The sequence below is a fragment of the Syngnathus typhle genome, linkage group LG2 (assembly GCF_033458585.1).
Source record: "Syngnathus typhle isolate RoL2023-S1 ecotype Sweden linkage group LG2, RoL_Styp_1.0, whole genome shotgun sequence".
Lineage (NCBI taxonomy): Eukaryota > Metazoa > Chordata > Actinopteri > Syngnathiformes > Syngnathidae > Syngnathus > Syngnathus typhle.
Genome location: NC_083739.1, coordinates 465,511 through 485,440, shown reverse-complemented (window position 1 = coordinate 485,440; position 19,930 = coordinate 465,511). Strand labels below are relative to the sequence as shown.

At 46.2% G+C, this 19,930-nt stretch overlaps 1 protein-coding gene across 1 annotated transcript in view; it reads right to left on the bottom strand.

Annotated features, from left to right (window-relative positions):
* Positions 1-428: 428 nt before the first annotated feature.
* The window catches only part of LOC133144034 (neural cell adhesion molecule 2-like), a 97,511-nt gene continuing 78,009 nt past the window's right edge, over positions 429-19,930 (bottom strand). The window contains exons 6-17 of the mRNA XM_061266410.1: positions 19,116-19,233; positions 16,983-17,152; positions 14,970-15,115; positions 10,741-10,891; positions 10,352-10,539; positions 10,145-10,241; positions 9,566-9,739; positions 8,568-8,687; positions 7,922-8,043; positions 7,673-7,847; positions 4,661-4,859; positions 429-2,785 (exon numbers count right to left, since the gene is read on the bottom strand). Of these exons, the coding sequence (XP_061122394.1) occupies positions 2,671-2,785; positions 4,661-4,859; positions 7,673-7,847; positions 7,922-8,043; positions 8,568-8,687; positions 9,566-9,739; positions 10,145-10,241; positions 10,352-10,539; positions 10,741-10,891; positions 14,970-15,115; positions 16,983-17,152; positions 19,116-19,233 (1,775 nt within the window). The 3' untranslated portion in view covers positions 429-2,670. The remainder of the gene's footprint in view (positions 2,786-4,660; positions 4,860-7,672; positions 7,848-7,921; positions 8,044-8,567; positions 8,688-9,565; positions 9,740-10,144; positions 10,242-10,351; positions 10,540-10,740; positions 10,892-14,969; positions 15,116-16,982; positions 17,153-19,115; positions 19,234-19,930) is intronic.

Here is a 19,930-nt window from a genome sequence, read left to right as displayed (position 1 = left end):
GCTCACTGTATCAAAAGCAGTTTGGAATTGAAATTGTAGTTGATGGCACTTAAACGTGTGCAGTGAAAAGCACGCTGCATTAAAATCTTCATTTCATGTCACCTTGCACGCACAATTCTCTTGGCTTTCTCGTCCTGGAGTGGAGGATGGATTTCAATGCAACACAGCTTCCATTTGAAATAATGTTGGCTTAGAAATGACCCTGATGGAAAAAAGCACTTTGCCCTCTATTGAGAAAGAAAAAAAAGCACACCCAATTGTCCATTGAAGGGCAAAAAAAAATCGATGTTTGTGTAAGAATGTGATTTCACCGACAGTTTGTCACAACGGGATAATGACGAGGACTGCCGTGCGTGCGTGCGTGCGTGCGTGCGTGTCCGTGGACGTCCTTGAAGCAACGAAGAGAAAGCCACATCGGGAACCAGGGCCTCTTCTACCAGGACATGTTTATTTACATATGACACAAGTGTTGCACAGGTACATACAGAGAGACATCGATATTCCCACGTCCTGCCTGCACAAAGCATATTCCGCGAGGGCTTAGGGTTGAAGGTCCAAACGGGTGCAAAGAAATTTGGGGCATGAAGACGACGCGCACTGTACACTCAGATCACACGCACCCGTTTGACCCCCCCCCCCTCCCCCGATAGAAGAATGGAACGGACACGGGAGGAATGAAGAGTAAGTTCCGACGTCAAATACAAAAAGAACACGTACAAATCGTAACCCCACCTAGGCACTGTGCACTCGCGTTTATAGTCGGCGTGATAGGCAGTGGAACCGCCACGTGGCGGGACAGCGCCACGTGGCGGGACTGCGCCACGTGACGTGGCGGGGCCGCGCTTGTCATTCGGGTGCATGGGCTGGCTGGCTGGCTGCGACAAAGTACGTTGTAAAAAAACAAAGCAAAAAAATAATCCACAGTCTGAGCGGCGGCCTGGGGGAGTCAATCACGGTCCACAAGTGCATAAATCAACGAGTCACATTCATGGGAGGTCGTGATCATCTCACACAGCATCAAATGAAAAATACAGTAGAAAAATAAAATCGGAGCTGCCAAAGACAAAGTTGAGTTTCCAAATGGGGGGCCGGGCTTATAGGACAAAGGACATGCAAATGCAAAAAATACATCAGTTTCCTGACACATAAAACACACTGGGTGAGAAATGAATTGAGCTCGACATGGTAGGTCAGAAAAGTTCTAGGGCTGGTGTCACAAAAGAAACCAAATGGTCCTTCTGTGGAGCTCAGGCTATCAAGCGGCACCTCCACAAAGCGATCCTGTAGCAAATGCTGTGGTTTCAACTCGCACCTGCTCTCAATACCCTGAGCATCTGACACTTCCTGGCAGAGAACAACGTTGCCGTCCGTGCTGGAGCAACATTCTCGACCACTCATGATTTTGCCCCTCCTTCCCTAGCTCAAGGAGATCCGAAGGCATCACAGAGTGGACTGAAAAAGTGTGTTGAAAGATATCGATTGCGCCGCCGGTCCTGGAATTTTTTTGACAGACCTGTTATCAGTCAGCATCAGTAGTCATCCCACCCCTCCTACTAATGTTCTCTTCAGTGTTTACTACATTTCCCAGTGCATATAAACATTCATGTCTCAACAAATAGAATGACCTCTTCAATTCAGATGAACGCGATCGCTGCAGATTTGACAAAACAATCAAAAGTTGGACGAGCGCTAAGCTTTGGACGGAATACAACATGACAAAAGAAGAATGTGCCTTTTGCAAAAGAAGAAAAAAAAAGTCACATCCTGTATGGTGTATTTACATAAAAGCTCTGCAAAATATTTTTTTTCTTCTCACCTATGTACAACACGTGACAATGTCAGCGAGCAAAAGGAGAAAGGGGGGGGGGGGGGGGACTTTGAGGAGACATCAGAGGCACAGAGCGCAAAGATATCAAGGTAAATGTTGACTGCTGTCTCGATTGGTCGCTTGGTTCCCTCCGACAAAGCGCTCGCTCGCTCGCTCGCTCGGATCGATCGAAACGTTCACAGTTCAAGCTCGCAGGAGGAGACGGAAACAGCAAAAACATCCATTGCGTGATGAGAGATGACAACAGTGGCAGCAATACTCATCGTCAATACTTTAGAAAAAGACTTTTGAAAACAACTCAACCCACATACGCTACTTGCCACGACATCATTCTTTTTTTTGTCTTTTTTATTTTACGAGTCCCTTTTCGTTGGTTCTCTGGCAACACAGAATGAAAGGATTCTTTCCTCCTGTTCTGTAGAAAATAGTTTGTCCATACTGAAGCTTGCCCAATCACGCCAGGCAAACTAAGAAGGTTGACATCACGGGCGTATCGTTGAGCTTCTCTTGCTAGAATGGCCCGCAAGCGTGATGATGCTGAGCGAGAGAGAGCTCAGCGGGGGAGCAATGACTCAACTGTGAATACTTTTCATATGAAAAGGAGGGGCGGGGGGTCACATAAAAGCATCGTAACCGGACACAACAAAACAAGAAATATACAATCATTTTTCACTGATGTCATGTCACCACTCACCCACGCTTCAATGGAGTATTTCTATTTACACATGCCGTATTTCTGTCCTTCCATCGCAGTATGTTTGTTAGGGTTTTGGTCTGGTGATCCGAATTTTCTTGCGGGAAAGCTGCCGCCGCCGCCGCCGCCGCCCCCCTCCCCATCCCTTCTATGCTTTGCTGTCGTCCGGCTCGGCGTGGATGCGGCGGTCGCCCTGCAATTTGATTTCAATCGTATCCGGCTTGAGAGACTCTTTGCCATTTTCTTCCTTCAGCGGCAGTTTCCTGCAATTTTCAGAGCACAGCGTGCATGTGAGAGAGAGACAGAGAGAGAGAGAGAGAGAGCGCCGGCCGGTGAGCAAATAACTACGGCGGAGATGATCGGAGCAGGCAAGGAGGATGTCCATGAGACGTGGGTCACAGAACGGAAGGACTCGAATGAAAAGGCAGCAGTGATGGAAGCTTGCGAGAAATGTTTGCATTCATTCTTTGGACGGACGGACGGAGCTGTCAGTCATCGTGGCCATCACGTGCGAATGCGGAGCTAGCCTGAACCTTTCGCTGGCTTTCCCGAGCCCAACGCCAACGCTTCAATGAAGGTCACTGTCTAAAAGAAATTGTTACGTGGCTCAACCGACACTTCCTTCAACTCAATCCAAACACGACAGTTTCAGTGGGAATCCACACACTTGGAACGCTTCCTTAATTTTACTTTCTGCCTCAGGTCGGTCATGTGACAATACCACAATACCACAATATCCAGCCTCAAGAAGGATTTGAAGGACTCGTTCAGGAGATGGGATCATTTTCTCCAATTTGCACTATTTACTTGATGATCAGTGTGAATGATCCAATCTTTGCTCTATTCACACGGTAACTGGTCACTTCAACGGTCAAATCATTGTCATCGATTTCAAAAAGCCTCGTGTTCAAGTCAGAGTACGCGGAGAGACTGACTAGCTTTGGCCCGCCGAACGAGCCCAAAGATGAGGCACAAGCGACAGAAACATCCAGCGTCGTTTCATGACGCAAATCCATTGAAATGGGACACAAATTGCATCGCAACAAGAGAAGTGAGATTATAGGAGAGTGAAATCCAGCCAAGTAAGCACAATTGCCACAAGGGGGAGTTCCTCTGTGCTTTTCAAGTACCGTAATTTTCGGACTATAAGTCGCACCGCAGTATAAGTCGCACCAGCCATAAAATGCCCCCCCAAAAACATATATATGTATATAAGTCGCTCCTGAGTATAAGTCGCCCCCCCCCCCAAACTATAAAAAAAAACGCGACTTATAGTCCGAAAATTACGGTAGATGTCTAGTGTATTCGATCAGGGATTGTCAACAGGGCAAATTGGAAAATGAGGAAGATTCTCAAAGTCAAATGGATTTTCCAATTCATTTTGGGCCTCATTTACCCATCCAAATGGAGTTGAATTTTCCCGAAATAGACCTGCAGATGCAAATAAATGGCCTGCATCCAACCTTGGGTGGAAAATAAAGGCATATTCCACCCAAAGCACTTGCTTCGTGCTTAGAATAGTGGTCCCTTGTATGAGATGATAGTCGAAGATTTCATTTGACCTCTCGATGAAACAAATTTCAATCAAGCCATCAAAAACCTGCTTTCCGTGTACTGCTGCAACCTAATTTCATGTCCATGAAATGAGGAAGTGAATGACAAGCTGAATTTGTGTTTGACGTGCACAATTCCAACTGTGTTTGAATCATGAGCGCTTCAATGGATTGCGGTCAAATACGTAGACAACCGCTTGATCCGTGTGAACGCCTACATGCAAACGAGACACGCGGGATGAGATGTTTGTGAAGAAGACATTATCGGAGACATACTGTGGTTGAAAAGGTGGTCGGGCGGCTGTTGTAGGTGCACCTAGACGGCAAAGAGAAGGTTTCTTTTCTCATTCTCCAAAAAAAAAAAAAAAAAAAAAAAAATCACTGGCTAGCCAGATTTGAGCCTTTCACGGGTTTGGTTTGGTTTAACTTTTGTCACACAGGTCACTCAACACGTGTGCACATTAGTTTGAAAGAAAAAATAAAAATAATAATGTAGTCGTGAGCCAAAGGCCGTGACACCCACAGCAGATGCTCCCTGGGCAAGCATGAATGACTTGTTGACATTGACAAGAAAAGGACACTCACAGGTAGGCGGCCTTGCCCTCTTCCATTTCTTTGCCGCCGGTGGCTGTCTTTTTGCTGCGCAGCGTGCGCGTGATGCACATCAGCAGACCACAGTGGCGCAGGAAGAAGCAGCTGACGTCCACCAGGACAAGAAGCAGCAGGAGCGCTCCCAGGCCCAGGCCCACCACCGCCCCGAGGCTCAGCCCGTTGAAGAGGGATTCTGCTCACGCAGAAGAAGAGGTCAAGTGATGACAATTTAGCTGAGCTTTGCAAATTCATTCATTCATTCAGTCATGGCGGTCGCAGCGCCAGCACCTTTCGAAACTGAAAAGAAAACTAATAACAAACACTTGAGAGCACTGAGGGTTAGGTATGTTGCTCCCGGAGGGCAAGTTGGAGAAGCTCCAACACGAACCAAGCACGGAGGGAGGGAGGGAGGCAGGGAGGGAGGGAGGGGGTGAGGGAGGGTGGGAGCCTTGGTTGGCTTCTCATTAGGGCTCAAACATATTGGAAAAAAACACAATATGGATTTTGCTAGATCTAACATTTTATTGGACTTTTTTTTCATGTGACATGGCTGAATGTGACTTCATCTGTTTTTGTGTTTTTCCAATAGTATTATTGTTTTAGTTACAATTATATTGTGAGGCAATAATTGAATCTGGACATTCCTATTTGATATTTTTGTCGTTTTGATGTTTGTGCGCTAATGAAAGAAAAATCTGAATTTAAGCAGTAGTTTTATTTTTCATTGGTCCAAAAAATATCCAATTTAAATAGATTTATTGAATCACAGAAAATACCTTTCACTTGGCTAATCCCATCCTAATAGTTCATTTTGATTCTTTTTGTAATAGTACATTTTTTTCAAGAGCTATTTCTGTATGCGTGGAATCTTTGGAATTCATAACTGAGTTTGCGTTTCCCTTTTTTTTTCCGTTGAAAAAGTGTCACAGAATTCACCTGCGTTCCAAATTTGCATGTTGAACTGAAATTGTATTGAGCGGCGATGGACGTAAAGTTCATTTCTGTAGGTGGACGTTTTTGGCTAGAGGGTGAGCCCACGGGTCGGGATGGTGCTTGAATGCTTCCAGATGCATGTCAATCACAACTTTTGGCTCAAACACAAAAAGTCCTTTTGGTTTCAAAATGCTTGATTGCATGTTTTTTTTCCCCCCGTTAAGCACCCACCCCCACCCACCGCATTGTCGCTTGTCCATCGTGTACAAATGCTGTAATTAGAGTTGCTATGCAACAGGAAAGTGTCTGGCGGTAATGTCGTCTGTCTCCCTACCGCCCGCCCTCCCTCCCTCCTCCCTGCTTTTTTGTTTTACATCTTCAAGTGTGGCAGGCCAAACGCATTCATTAATCTTTGGGCTCAGAACCCTGGGCTGGGCTTCTCTAATTGGTTCTGAGTGAGCTTTCGCACATTGCCTAATTCCTAAGACACATTCATTTTGATTTGCATGCTCCGTGAACCCCAAAGCGACGACGACTACCGATTTACTCCCTGAAATACGGAAGGTCTGTCTATTCCCCGGTATCCAAACACATCCGTACCCGTCCAACCTCCGACAACACAGAGTCATTACGCCTCGCCGCTGATTGACGGTGCCTCGCGCGCTCCGAGAGGAAGGCAGTCCATTAATGACGACCGAATGGCCATTAATTGATCGGGGAGGCAGCAGATGCTAATCTTCAGAGGGATAAACACAAGTGCTTGAGGATGTTGGGACACGCTGCGGAAATCAAAGTTGCGCTGAGAGCTTTTCAAAGGATACTTAAACAAGGGGGCCGGCCCTCTCGGACCAGATTTAAGCACCATTCGGCCGGCCCGCATGCCGCTGGAGAGCACTCCAGAGCCAACTCCAGGAACAAAATGCGATTAAAGGACAAATAACCGCTTGTGGTTGTCGTTGTTGGTTTTTTCATCTTTAGTGAGCAATCATCGCCGACTTTTTGTACATAACCAATTGGGCATTATTATTGCCAACTGGCTTCTTCAACATCGGCACTCACAACTTCACACAGGGTGATGATCATTATGGATGCATTTATTCAAATGGACAGAAAAAGGAACACTGTCAAACGTAAGGCCCGGCCAGGGGCCGGATACGGCCCGCCCCATCATTCGATGAGAGATTTGTGCTCATTTTACTAAATCAAAATGATCGGAGTTCACGTTTATAAAGTCGAGATACTGCTAGCAAATGATGTTCCCATTCCCATCAGTTTGTTGTGTAGCCTATAGTGTCACCAATGTTCATGGCCCTCCAAAGTGAACTACGACAACACATTTCCTTTTGTCCAATGTTCACACGAGAGGAAAGCTTTCTCCCCTCAGTTTTGCTTTCCTCCCGGGATCTTAGCCACGATGCACCTACCTAACCAGGGTGGACAGTCAAAGGAAGGCTTCCTTCCCTTAAGCCTGCCGCTCCCGAGGGCCTCGATCTGCTCTGTTTAGGAGGCAGCCAGCCAGCGCACATGCTTGCGGGCCATAAGAGGGAAAGCACCGGGCGGCTGGCTGGATACAGTCCAAACCGTTCCAAATAGATTCCGGGACTGCGGGAGGAAATGCAAGCCTCCTCTGGGAGGTGGCACTCACAGGGGGCAATGATGCAATGCCATTTTTATTTCAACAATGCACATGTAAGGCCAGAGATGGGAAAGCGAGGGTACCCCCCATCAAAGCATTCGTCTGCATACTACATGTGCAGCGCATTTGGATGCACGCGTGTGGCTCCAAAGGAGTTGGCTGGAGGACTTTGAAATGGCAAATCCACTTTGATTCCTTGTAAAAGTCAAGGCCAGCGACAGACAGGCTTTCCCGCCTGCAAGCCGAAACACTCGGCTTGAATAGAGAAAGCGCTCGGGCCCTTCAAAATGACCGACGTCAAACCAGAAGAATGGGATTCCTGTCACGTGTTGTAGCCTCTTGCTGCGTGTCGCGTTGCACCATGCCTGATTCGGGCCGAGCCGTTCCTTTTCAAATCAAAGAAATCAAAGGAAAATTCTTGGTCAAACTGCGCTTACCTGTGATTTCCGGTTTCTGTGGCATGAAGAACTGATAGAAGGTGGGCTCCGACAAGCCTTTAACATTGCGGGCCGTAATCTCCACCTCGTATCGGGTGTTCCACTGCAGCGGCTGCAAAGTGGCAAAGTCATTGGAGCCCGGAACCAGCTTGGTCATCCATTGCTCTTCTTTATCCTGCAATCGAGTCAGATGGATGGATGGATGAGAGGTTTGTGGGATCACAACGGACAACCTTTGTTGTCACTCACTGTCTTGTACTTGACGATATATTCCACGATGGGCATGCCGCCGTCATCCTGCTTGACCAAGCCCAGCTTGTAGGCTTTGCCCAGTCCCCTCTGCCCGTGGACTGCCGGTGGGCTCGGTTCTCCTGACAAATGGAGCCTTTTGAATTTCTATTGATATTCCATTCCATTCATTCCAATGCTATTGACTGATTGAACATATCAGAAGAGTAAGTCGTAGTTTTATGGCACAACTACAACGCCTTGCATTTATATTGACACAGGCTTGGAACGAAGATCAGCACCCGAATGGGAAGGAACGTGTGAGCGAATGAATATTGCAATTATTGTGTCTGGAAAAGCATTATACCCATTTTTTTTTTGGACACTCCAAAGCTAGTGGCTGTTGTTGAATTGCCTCTATTCTTAAGGGTGAAATGGCAGCATTTAAAGGCAGTCGATAAGATAAAATGATCCGTAGAAAACAACAAAGCAGGCGGCTGGCTACTCCATCTCTTAGTTCATGTAAACAAAACCACCGCGCCTGAGGGAAAACAACCTGTCCAAAACAGAAGGCCTAATGTGCCTTGAACACAATGAACCGACTGAAATCAATAAGGACTAAGGAATCCTGAAGTCCATCAAGAAATATGCCAAATGAGAGACTTACGTATGGGTAAAGTCTGGAAAGTCTCCATGTGACTGAACTCGCCCTGACCCTTCCCATTGACGGCCGCCACTCGAACCTCGTACGTCGTATTGGGCTCCAGGCCGCTCAGCACCACCGTCGCTGGTGAGACAGAAAGCCATGGATCACAGGGCCAGCGCAAACAGGAGCGTACAACTTTTCCTGTTGAGAACAAGTTGCCTCCCTCATCAATATTTCTTTCTTTCTTTCTTTCCCAGCTTGATTGGGATTCACTCAATTGCTCAATACCTGCTCATTTGTTGCTCTTCTCCCGCCGCATATTAAAAATGGAGTGTAAACACCGAGGACCTCAAGATCAGTCTGTCGCTAGTACGCATTTACATAAATAACCTCGCCTGCGCTGAAAAGCCAACAGCGTAATGAGTTAGCGGCGGGCGTTGTTTTGTCGCTCGCTCAGCGCAAATGAAATAGTGCGTCATAGCGCGCACGGCTTCGGTCGGCTAACAAAGTCGGCAATTTGCAGCCGCGCTTAGTTAGTGAGTGAGGTGGCTTTTTCAGCCTTTGAGCGCAGACTTCAATTTGCTCGAAAGCATTTCAATGTAAAGACGCCAACCATCTAATTACGTGAAACGGTGAAAGGGGCTTTCTCCAATGAGATTCTACTCATTAGCTACCTAAGTACGCAAATGTATTTGTGGTCTCTGAAAGAAGAGAGACTCTAGTTATTAGAAATACTACATTCAACTGGACCAGCTTATTCATCCGCTTTCATTCTTTACTGTAAAGGAGGAAAACGAGCGATAGCATAACGATTTCGCAAAGCGCAGCTCGGTCGATCGACGAAGCGAACGAGCTTGGCGAGAAAATGAAAAAGTTGGAGGAAGTCTGTTTTTAGAGGGTTTTGACCTCTGACCTTGTGTCTTCTTGATGAATACGGGCAACGGCGTCTCTTCTTCCATGACGTGTTTCGATTGCGCCTCCCGATACTTTTGTCATTCAGTGCTCCGTGGAATACTCACTCTGCACACTCTGCGATCGGACGTCCTTCCAGTCTTGCGGGCCCACCTCCTTGTACTGCACCAGGTAATAGCCGATGGGCACGCCGCCGTGGGAATCGGGCTTCATGAACGTGACGGTAGCCAAACGCTGGGAGATGGCTGACAGGCGTAGCGAGTACGGGTTGGACGGCACATCTGGAAATGGGATCAAAAGTCGGTGGCAGTATGCGGGGGCGGGAGGGAATATCCCGAAAGACCTCCAATTTGAATAGGAGCGCCTGTCTTGTCTCTTATTGGATGTAATCATGCGAGGTTAGCTTTTATTCCTTACTTTGGTTACCATTCAATCCGCCCTGAAGATAATTGGAACGCGCAATCATGTATTGGCCTGCACCGCAGTCAATTAGAGGCCACTTCTGCAAATAGCCGAGGGAATGGCTTTGTTTGAGATTAAGATAGGGGGAATACAAGTGGCCGTGGAACTTTGCCATAATTACAAATAGGCCCATTACCATTCGAATGTTACACAAAGTCCTTGTACAGTCAAGTCCCTGACGCGGGTCGGCTAACTTTGCCAACTTACTCGGAAGTCACACTCACCTGCCTGGGCCAGAATAAATTCCTGGTAGCGAATGCCGACGTTATTGCGGGCGGTGCAGTTGTAACGACCAAAGTCCCTGTCGGACATGGGCGTAACCTACAAGTATAACAAGCCGTCAACTTTCATACGGGAAGAAATACAAAGCAAACGTGACAAGACAACAAGTAGGTCGGTCATGCATCCGTGTGCTCATGCTTCTGCCACACCTCTAGTAGAGACTTGCCCATGCCGTTGTGCACCCGAGTGTTGCTGGTCCCTTCCGGCGAGATGGCAAAGTGTTCCCTCCTCCACAGCAAAGTGGCGGGCGGGTTGGACATCACATCACAGCTGATGTTCACCGGGTTGCCCTCCCAAGAATAGTAGATGGTGTGGTTGCTCAAGAACTTTGGTACGTCTGTCCGAGACACATCGCGGAGGTGTTAATAAGAGAGGGCGCTCTTAATTGGAGCCTCGTCCTACGGCGAGTAGCAGATGCAAATTCTGCCAAACGGCGGCGGCCAACATATTTCCTCGCAGCCGAGGTATTCTACGACACTTGTGCATGCGATGCTGGGAGGACAAAAGTCACGAGAAACATCCTGGAATGGCCACTTACACTCAATGTCAAGGAACATGCTCTTCTGATGCCCTCCGATCCTGCTGAGCGCCTCACAGTCGAAGCGGCCCAGGTCGGCGAGCCTCACGCCGCTGACGGTCAGCACCGATTTGCCGTGGTGAGCGCGCACCTCGAAGCGTCCGTCCTGGCTCTGAGGACATCAAATGTTCAGGAGCCGCACCTTTTCATTTCCAATAAGCCTATGACGTCTATATGGCAGTGCACGAGTTCAGTTCATTCAGCTGCTGCTGAGATGAAAATAGTTTGGGAGGTGAAACACTGGACTCGTCCATATTTCACAAAGTAACTGCACCTGAAAGCAAATATTACATCAGGACAGGCATCATTAATCTGATTCCCAAGTCAGCTTTTGCTACGCTCTTACCTTTGAGATCGTCAAATTGCTCCATTTATTCAGTTATTTGTTGATTTAATCATTGATTAGAGTCAACGAGGGGGCACTTCAGGGAGGGAGAGTGTGTATTTATATAGTATGTGTGTAGATATATACATAAATCTCAGGACAAGAAAGTGCGAAAACACCTCATAGTGATCAGCTGAAGACTCCAGGTTGCTTCTTATTTAAGACAAATTCAGTTGAAAACAAATCTAAAGTGGACCATTGTTGGTGTAAATGTGGCTTTGGTCATGCTATTCCCTGCAGTGTGCATCTTCCCTTGCACATTTTGCTCTTGTAATGACCCCCCAGTTCACCAAGACACTCTTTGTTGTCTCAGCGTGATCCTATTTAGCTTATCGGCACTCTTATCACAGCAGCGCTCACGCTCTATCTATCTCTCTATCAGCCAATGACTTGCAGTGGCTCACCACTTCACTGTTTACTTTGCCAGCTGGGCTCAATGGGATTGGAGGAGCACGCAACACTTTGAATGCTGAGGATGGACGGAGCAGCCAGGAGGAAGAGAGAGGACACCTTCCAGGGAAGGAGCTTCTGAGTCAGGAAAGGCCCCCTCCCTCGCCTGCATCCCATTCCTCTCTGCCAACTGGCGGGGTGTGTGAGCAGAGACCAGGGCGGCCAGAGCACAGCCTGTTTGATATGCAGCTCAGTGGAAGGTGAGTGGCCAGCAGCACACAACACACAACAGGGAAGCGCAGGCACGCGCATCCTCGCGGAGGCTCCCCGCATGTACTACGTACGTATACATGTACATGTACATGGTACTTGCATGCGGCTCAGGGAGCAGCTGCCGCCGCCGCCGCCGCCGCCGCCACGGCTAAATGGTGCGTCGGTTTGAAGGCTCGATGAAGAGGAGTAGGTAGAAGAGATCTTACAGAATGCATCAATAATACAAGCAAGCATCTGACTCTCAGATGGGGGGGCTGGCATGTGCGAGGGACGTATTCCAAATGGCAGCATGGTTTTAAAGTGTCGTCATCTTCCGTTTGTTTTTGTTTTTTTCTTCTTTTCCTAGTGCTGTTGTCTTGTTTAATAAAATCCAGATGATTATAGCTGCTTATATGTATCATTACTGACGATATAAAAAAAGATCAAGATAACTGAGTGATGGCAATGTTTCGAAAAACGAACACAACGTGACTATACCAATCATTTAGAACGCATGTTGACTAGGGATGCACCGAAATAAAAATTCTTGGCCGAAACCGAAAACCAAAAATGAGGAAACCAAGGCCGAAAACCGAAAACCGAAACACCGAAAGAAATGTCAGTTATTAGAACCACAGCATTTATGGCTACATGTGTACTAACCTCACTAAAATCAAGGCATTGCAATAAACCAGTTACAAAAGTATGAAAATATTTATTTAGCACTGACAACAATGCACAATATAAATGAAAATTCAAAAATAAAATAAAATGTTTAACTTGACCCAACTCATGTGTACATTAAATAATAATTTACAGGCTTATAACTGACTGTAAAATTAAATATGTTCTCTTATAAAAACACAGAGAACTTTCTTGCCTTTTCAAAAACGTCCCCCACAGACGGAGTGGGCGTGCTCGGTGTCAGTTTCCTTTTCTGTGTCGCCTTCTTCTCATATTCAGAATGGCGATCGGGATGTTTGGATTTCAGGTGATGAATTAAACCCGACATGGAGAAACTTTTTGCAGATGCACCCCTTTCAGCATTGCATATTTTGCAAATCGCTATCCGTGGGTCTTTCTCTGAGATAGTGAAATCAGTCCACACCGCAGACTTATCCCATTTTCCCGCGTGCTGGCTGCGCTGTTTGCTCACGTCATCACAAGTTTCGGCCGTGTTGTTTCGGTGATTTAGGTCTTTCGGCCAAAAACCGAAAATGCACTTTTGGGTCATTTTCGGCCGAAAATTTTCGGTGGCCGAATTTTCGGTGCATCCCTAATGTTGACGTAGTATAAGTTGACGACAACAGTAGCAGAACTTGCATGTTGACATACGTATAAGTTGACAACAACGCCTAAACGAGGGCGTTCATTCATCGCGTCCCAAATGCTCACTCGGTCTTTGTGTGTTTACGTGCGTTGGGCTCCAGTCGCATTTCCATAATTGCATTTGCAACGTGTTATTTATCAACCAAAGCGGTTCAAGCCAGCACACACGTCGTTCATTTATCTTGGTGGTGACCTTTTTCCAGCAAAAAAAAAAAAAAACAGCGCTGTCGTTATTGTTATCCCTCCGCCGTCCGTCAATGATTCCGTTCCCAAAGTAGCCTAGCTGTTCCTCGTTCAATTTCAAATCCTTCCTTGTGGTCAATTTAAGCACAAGGTCATTGGCATCCTGAGTTGCGGCATGTGCGTGAAAAATAAACAACGCTATTATGAATATTAAAAGCATCTGATTACGGACTGGTCACGGGCGGCACTTGTAGGCCGACAGGCTGACACTAATTTCACCCATTCATACATGGCGAGTGGGAAGGATTATGACTCTACATTTATGAAGACATAGAGCAGAGCAGTAATGACCTGTAAATGTTGGCTTTTAGCATTCAACTAGACCAGGCAAACACAGGCACTCAATTACTTTGCATAGACGTCAAATGCATCGATTCAAAAAAATGCAGATGACTTGTATTGGAACGCGGTGGACGTCACACGGTGAATAAAAGATGGCAAAATCCAACACTCACAGCTATGGCCAATTTGGAGTATTCAAATAGCCTAGGGTGGATGTTTCCAAAGACATTTTGGTTTGCTTCGTTATTGTCTTGGGGGAAGGGAGGCTACACGGCGAATAGCAGTTTGCAGTTTGCAGCGTAAATCCGCAAAGGCTGAGTCATAACAATTGTTATTGGGGTTTTTCGGGGGGAACAAATTTCACCGTTAATCTAAAAATCTTCTCCAGTTGAAAATATGTAGGTGTGGAGTCTCTCCATTTGCAGCTCAGCGGGTGTGCCCCCCCCCTCTCCCCTCCCCTCCAGGCCTGCTCACAATAGTGTTGTTGTTGTCCGGCATGCTAGCGAAAACACCGTCCTGCATACAAAAGGTTTCGGTCGCCTTTTGGCAACGCGGCTCGTTAGGGCCCCTCTTTCCTTGCCTTAAGGCTCCTCCCCATCAAAACAGTGGCACTCCCCATCACTAGGAATGAATGTCCTGTCTTCATGAGTTCCAAATGAGCCGCTGACTCGGGACCTGAGGAAGCCGCTAGCGCCATGGGTGTCAAACTCCTTTTTTGGGCGTAGTCCTAGTTTCCTTCGGAGGGCCATTATGACTGTCAACTCAAATCAATGGATGAGGGAGGCTGCACAACAAACTCGTTTTCAAATCAGAGTAGTAAGAATGGTCATAGAAATTGCGAGAAACATCTGTATTGTTTTGAAAGTGAAGACAATTTTCCATTTCAGTATCGACACAAACTCCATGCACAATTTGTCTTAACGGGCCAGATCAAATGACACTGCGGGCCAAATTTGGGTTCGACGCCCATGCGCTAGCCGACAAACAACATGGCCGAGTTTCCTGCTTTTGTTGTTGAGTATGCGCTATTGTATTAGTTAGAGAACAAGGACAAACCCAATCCACTTGCTTGGATTCTAGTTTTGCGGATTAGCAAGACCTGGACAACGGAGAATCTACGCAAGCAATTTGTAGCAGAATCTTTGGGATAGTTTGTTTTATGACGTGCTTGTGCTCTGAAAGGAAAAATGCACCGGGACGGGATGGGGTCTGAGGGTTACGAAATCAACACATTTGTGAAGACACTGTGCACAATTCCAATGGCAGATGGGTCTTTTGGCGGTCGGTCGGTCGGTCGGTCGCTAGCTACCTTGTCTCCGTCCACAAAGGTCCGCCCATCGCTGGCTCGTCTCCAGGAGATGTCCGGCAACGGCTCGCCCTCAGCCACGCAGGAAATCATGGCGGCGTTGCCCTCCACCGCTGTCACATTCTTCAGTTGGGTGATGTGGGGCTGGACTGCAGGCCACGTCGAATGTATTTGAAGGGTGGAGACAGTGACCAAAGAAAATAAGAGAAGATGAGAGCGCCAGTCAGAAAGAGAAGATGAAGGCTGCGCCGCCGGCAGGTTTAAACACACACAGATGATGCATGACCGAGGTGCTGATCATTTATAAATCACTGGCTTCTGCTTCTGTCAAGACGAGGAGGAAACCCTCTGGCCCACTCTCAGCAGATTTACAGATAAAACGTCTTTCTCAAACATCCAGCCTGCCTCTGCTGCCATGCACATTCTGCCTTTCCTGATTTTTTTTTTTTTTTTTAGAAGAACCGGGTGTTTTCATTCTGACCCAAACGTTAGAAGTGTGCTAAGGGAGATTGCTTGCTCCAGATAAGGAACTCAAAGCTAGCTTGAAAACCCCGCATGCGTGTGTGTGTGTATGTGTGTGGGGGGGGCATGGTTTCTAAATGTTGCGTAACACATTTTCACCATCTTTCCAACAACGTCGCTACATGGGTTCTCAACGAGCGAGCGAGCGAGCGAGCCCACACGGTGGATTGGGCGTATTGGATGGAAGCTTTTAACCTTGTCGAGAGTGCACTCGAGGAAGTGTGAGGCTTGCTCAAAACAGCGCAAGCGTATGTATATGTGAAGGAACATCAGATCCCACAGTGTCAAGTGATGGAAAGACGGAATGACAGCTTTCATTGCTGTCATATCAAAATGACACTGGGAAGACGTTCGAATTTATGTTTGACCTGTAGGGATGTGAATTTGTTTCGATTCAGAACAACAGATTTGAAGGTCTTTTGCTTGCTCTTTTGACAAAATGTTTTTCAAGATTTTTGTGCGCAAGTCGCAAGAGAAACGGACCCAAATAAATGTTCACATACAGGAAACTCGAAATTAAAAGTCAATATAAAAAAAATTAAAAGTAAAAAAAATTGAATCATAATAAATGAAATGATCCAGGGTTGATCAATGCCAGCAGCAATGATCATTCGTAATTGCGTAAAAAATAGAGACAGTTCAAATGGAGCTGATGGAGGAAAACCACGTTTTTTTTTTTATTTTAAAGAATAGGCTCTTGTCAAATTGGAATATTTTTAAGCAGCTTGGGACAGACAGTAAGAGAATATGCAATGTTTTGTTCTTTGCGTAAAAAATAAAGACAGTTGAAATGGAGCTGATGGAGGAAAACCAAGTTGTTGTTTTTTTTAAAGAATAGGCTCTTGTCAAATTGGAATATTTTTAAGCAGCTTGGGACAGACAGTAAGAGAATATGCAATGTTTTGTTCTTTGCGTAAAAAATAAAGACAGTTGAAATGGAGCTGATGGAGGAAAACCAAGTTTTTTTTTTTTTTAAAGAATAGGCTCTTGTCAAATTGGAATATTTTTAAGCAGCTTGGGACAGACAGTAAGAGAATATGCAATGTTTTGTTCTTTGCTTCCACCCCAAAGGCTAAATTTAGATTGGAAGCAAACAAATGTCTACACAGTCTGACCTAATATCTGCTTACACAATGCCGCTTTGTATTCGTGGCTATTTGTCTTATTCCTATTCAAATTCAAACATTGCCTTCCCCTTACGCGTAAGCTCTTCATTTCATGTCTGTATTCTGAAGAATGAGCCAAGTTGATTCCGATCATTTGGATCATGTAGCAGAGCCGACATTGGAAACACCGCAGATACGCTGTAGGACTTCAGTCGGTGACCCCTCCTCGATAGCAAATGGAAATCTTTGATTAAAAAAAGGCTCAGAGGCGCAGATGAATACATCACCTTGATACGGCGGAGAAATAGGATTAAATATAAACTTGATGTTATACGCTAAACACGCAACGCAACGCAACCTTGAGAGCTACGGGCATTTTTCCACTCACCAAATACTTTGAGGAAGAGCTCCATCTCCTGAGAGCCGGCCTTGTTGGCAGACTTGCAGTAGTAGAAGCCTCCGTCAACCTGACGGATGTTGCGGATGGTGAGCATGCTCCGCCCCCCTTCCAGTTGACTTAGAATGTACTGATCCGATGGCTCCAGTCGCTGGCCTTTCCTATGCAAAGACAGAGCACATGTTTTTTTTCAATGAATCTTTCATGCTCCGCCCCCATTCCAGTGGACTTCCAATGTACTGAGGATCCCATGGCTCCAGTCGCTGGCCTTTGCTAAGCAAAGACAGAGCAAATGTTTTTTTTCAATGGACCTTTCATTAGTGAATGGTTATAACCCCCCCCCCACCTCTCCTCCATCCAAATTCTCCACACGTGCTACAACTTCTCAAACTCTGTCACCCGGAGAGATCTTCCTCCTCTGCTCAGGGAGTGCGTTGTCTGTCAAGGCTGACGTGTATTGGCTACACTGGGCTGCCGGCGGCCCTCGGCTGTGGTGTGGAATACGCCGTTGATAATCTTCATCGCACGCACGCACACACGTCACAGTGTGAGGCGGCTTCCATTTCCTAAACTCACTTGTCTTTTGACTCCTGGGAAAATTTTCTCACGATGACCTTTTTTTTGGTACGGCTTTTGTATCGGATCTGTAGAAAATGTGAACTGCCAGCGTGTGTGAGTGTGTGTGTGTTTATAAACACATCTAAGGCCTTACAACAAAGCACAACACAAATCCATGTTTACAGTTCTTACAACAACAAAAAAAAAAATAGAATAGCTATATGATTTTTTTTTCTTTTTTTTTAATTCAAGCCTGTTTATTTGATGGCAATGATAAGACGCATTCAATCTGAAGCCGGACCCTGTTTTCTTTTCAAACCACCGCCATTGTGCTACTGAATTGAAAAGTGATAAGAGAGCAAGTATAGAATATGCTGATGGACTTGTGCGCGAGCTCACACCTTGCATGCCAATGAGAAAGGTAGATACTGGGAATTTAGGAGACACACACACACACACACGTGCAAACAACGCGATGCTGTGACACCAGCTCCTGTAGGAAGAGTGAGCACAAATAATTGAAAGTCAGCAGAGGAAACAGCCAAGCCAAGTAATAATAACGTTGGCGAGCCAAAGAGGAAATGAAAGAGGGGAGGGGGGGGGGGGGGCACGAGCAGCATGGGACAGGTGGCTCGGTGGATGTCATTACGCTGACTGACAGGAGCTCCATTACTCAAGATGCATGGGTGCGAGGCCACACATCCCGCAGACAAGAAATGCAACTGAGCTTGCTTACTTAAAGGTTCAATTCATAACTTTGTGAGGGCAGGCAGAGGAGTCGCTATTACTTGACTTTCAACTATTATAATAATGGATATAATAATAATCGTACAATAATTGCGCACCGTTTTATTCAACCAATCAGTCCAAGACCCCCCCAAAACAAAAAAGAAATCGGAAGACGTAGGCACAGCTGGCAGCGGCAGCACAATCGTCTTCATCCCATTCAATCCTGCAAGGCTAGCATAAGTATGGAATGCAGATGTTACCATTGTCAATCCTTGACCGTTTGTGCCAATCAGTCTTTGGAGGAAGCCATTTTTGACTTTTAAACAGTGCCATCCATGCCTGACAAAGTATTGCAAGCACGACATCGACATGTGGCACCATCCACCAAAGTGGAACAATTATCAACGCTAAGCCAGCTCGGATGAATCCGCCGCATCAAAGAATTAAGCACGCCACAGGAAACAAGCACCTTTATCAATAGACCCTCATGTGGAAATGGCTGCTTTTCTATGAGCTCATTTTTGGAGCACTAGGTGCAAAGCTGACGGCGCGGTGTCAAAGGCTCTCCAGGCGCTCATTTTCACACCCCCGCTCCCAAAGTAGCGTGTGCTATTACTAGACGGCTGGGGAGGGAGGCAGCTAGGTAGGGAGGCCTGTGCACGAGGACGGAATATCAATTCAAAGCTTTATCGACTTGATCTATAACCAGCGTGCCGTGCCGCAGCTCCTTGTTTTACCTGCAGGAAGTATTGACGCAGTTGGGAACACAAATTCAAGAGCTGCTGTGAGATTTCCGTGAATGGGACGCCAAATGTTTTTCTGAAGAGTGGAACATACCTGTGCCATGTTACCACAGGGTCGGGCGATCCGGAGGTGATGCAAGTAAAGGTGACGGACTCCTGGTAGTCGGCGGTGGCGTTGAATGACTGTTGGGTAACGGACAGAACCGGGGGAACTGTGGACACAATGGGAAAAGAATCGCATCAGAAAAAGAAGGCGACCCAAAACTGCGCACAACTGGACACAAAAATAGCAAATGTGCAATTTGCGATTGATCCTGCCGAAACGTGAGTCGATATTTCCAATTGACCCTCATTAACATTTTCTTCCAAATAAATGACGTTCAAACAGGCTATGATTTTCTTTTTTTCTCAACTAAGAAGAAAGAAACGGATCAAAAACAGAATAGATCATGAGAAAAATACCGAACAAATAGTGTGAAGGTGATATTAATTCCCCGGTTCGACTTTGTAGTGGCGAGTAAAACAAACAATTAAAACCCATCCAAAATAGAAACATTAACCTAAGAGTCAATGTGACGGTGTCGATCAGAGATTTGAACACTATTCTTAAATAGAAGAAAAATGCATTCAAATAATGATTCAATTCAAATGTATTGCACACAAAGGTTTGATAATAAATGTACCTAAACATTAGCTAGCTCTCGAACTAAAATGACAGATGGCTAGCTTGATAGTTAGCTAGCTCGATAGACAGCTAGCGAGAGAGAGAGAGAGAGAGAGAGAGAGAGAGAGAGAGAGAGAGAGACAGAGACAGAGACAGAGACAGAGAGACAGAGACACAGAGACAGAGACAGAGACAGAGAGATACCAGTACCACTCTTTGAGAATCCCTGGCATAGACCACCGACA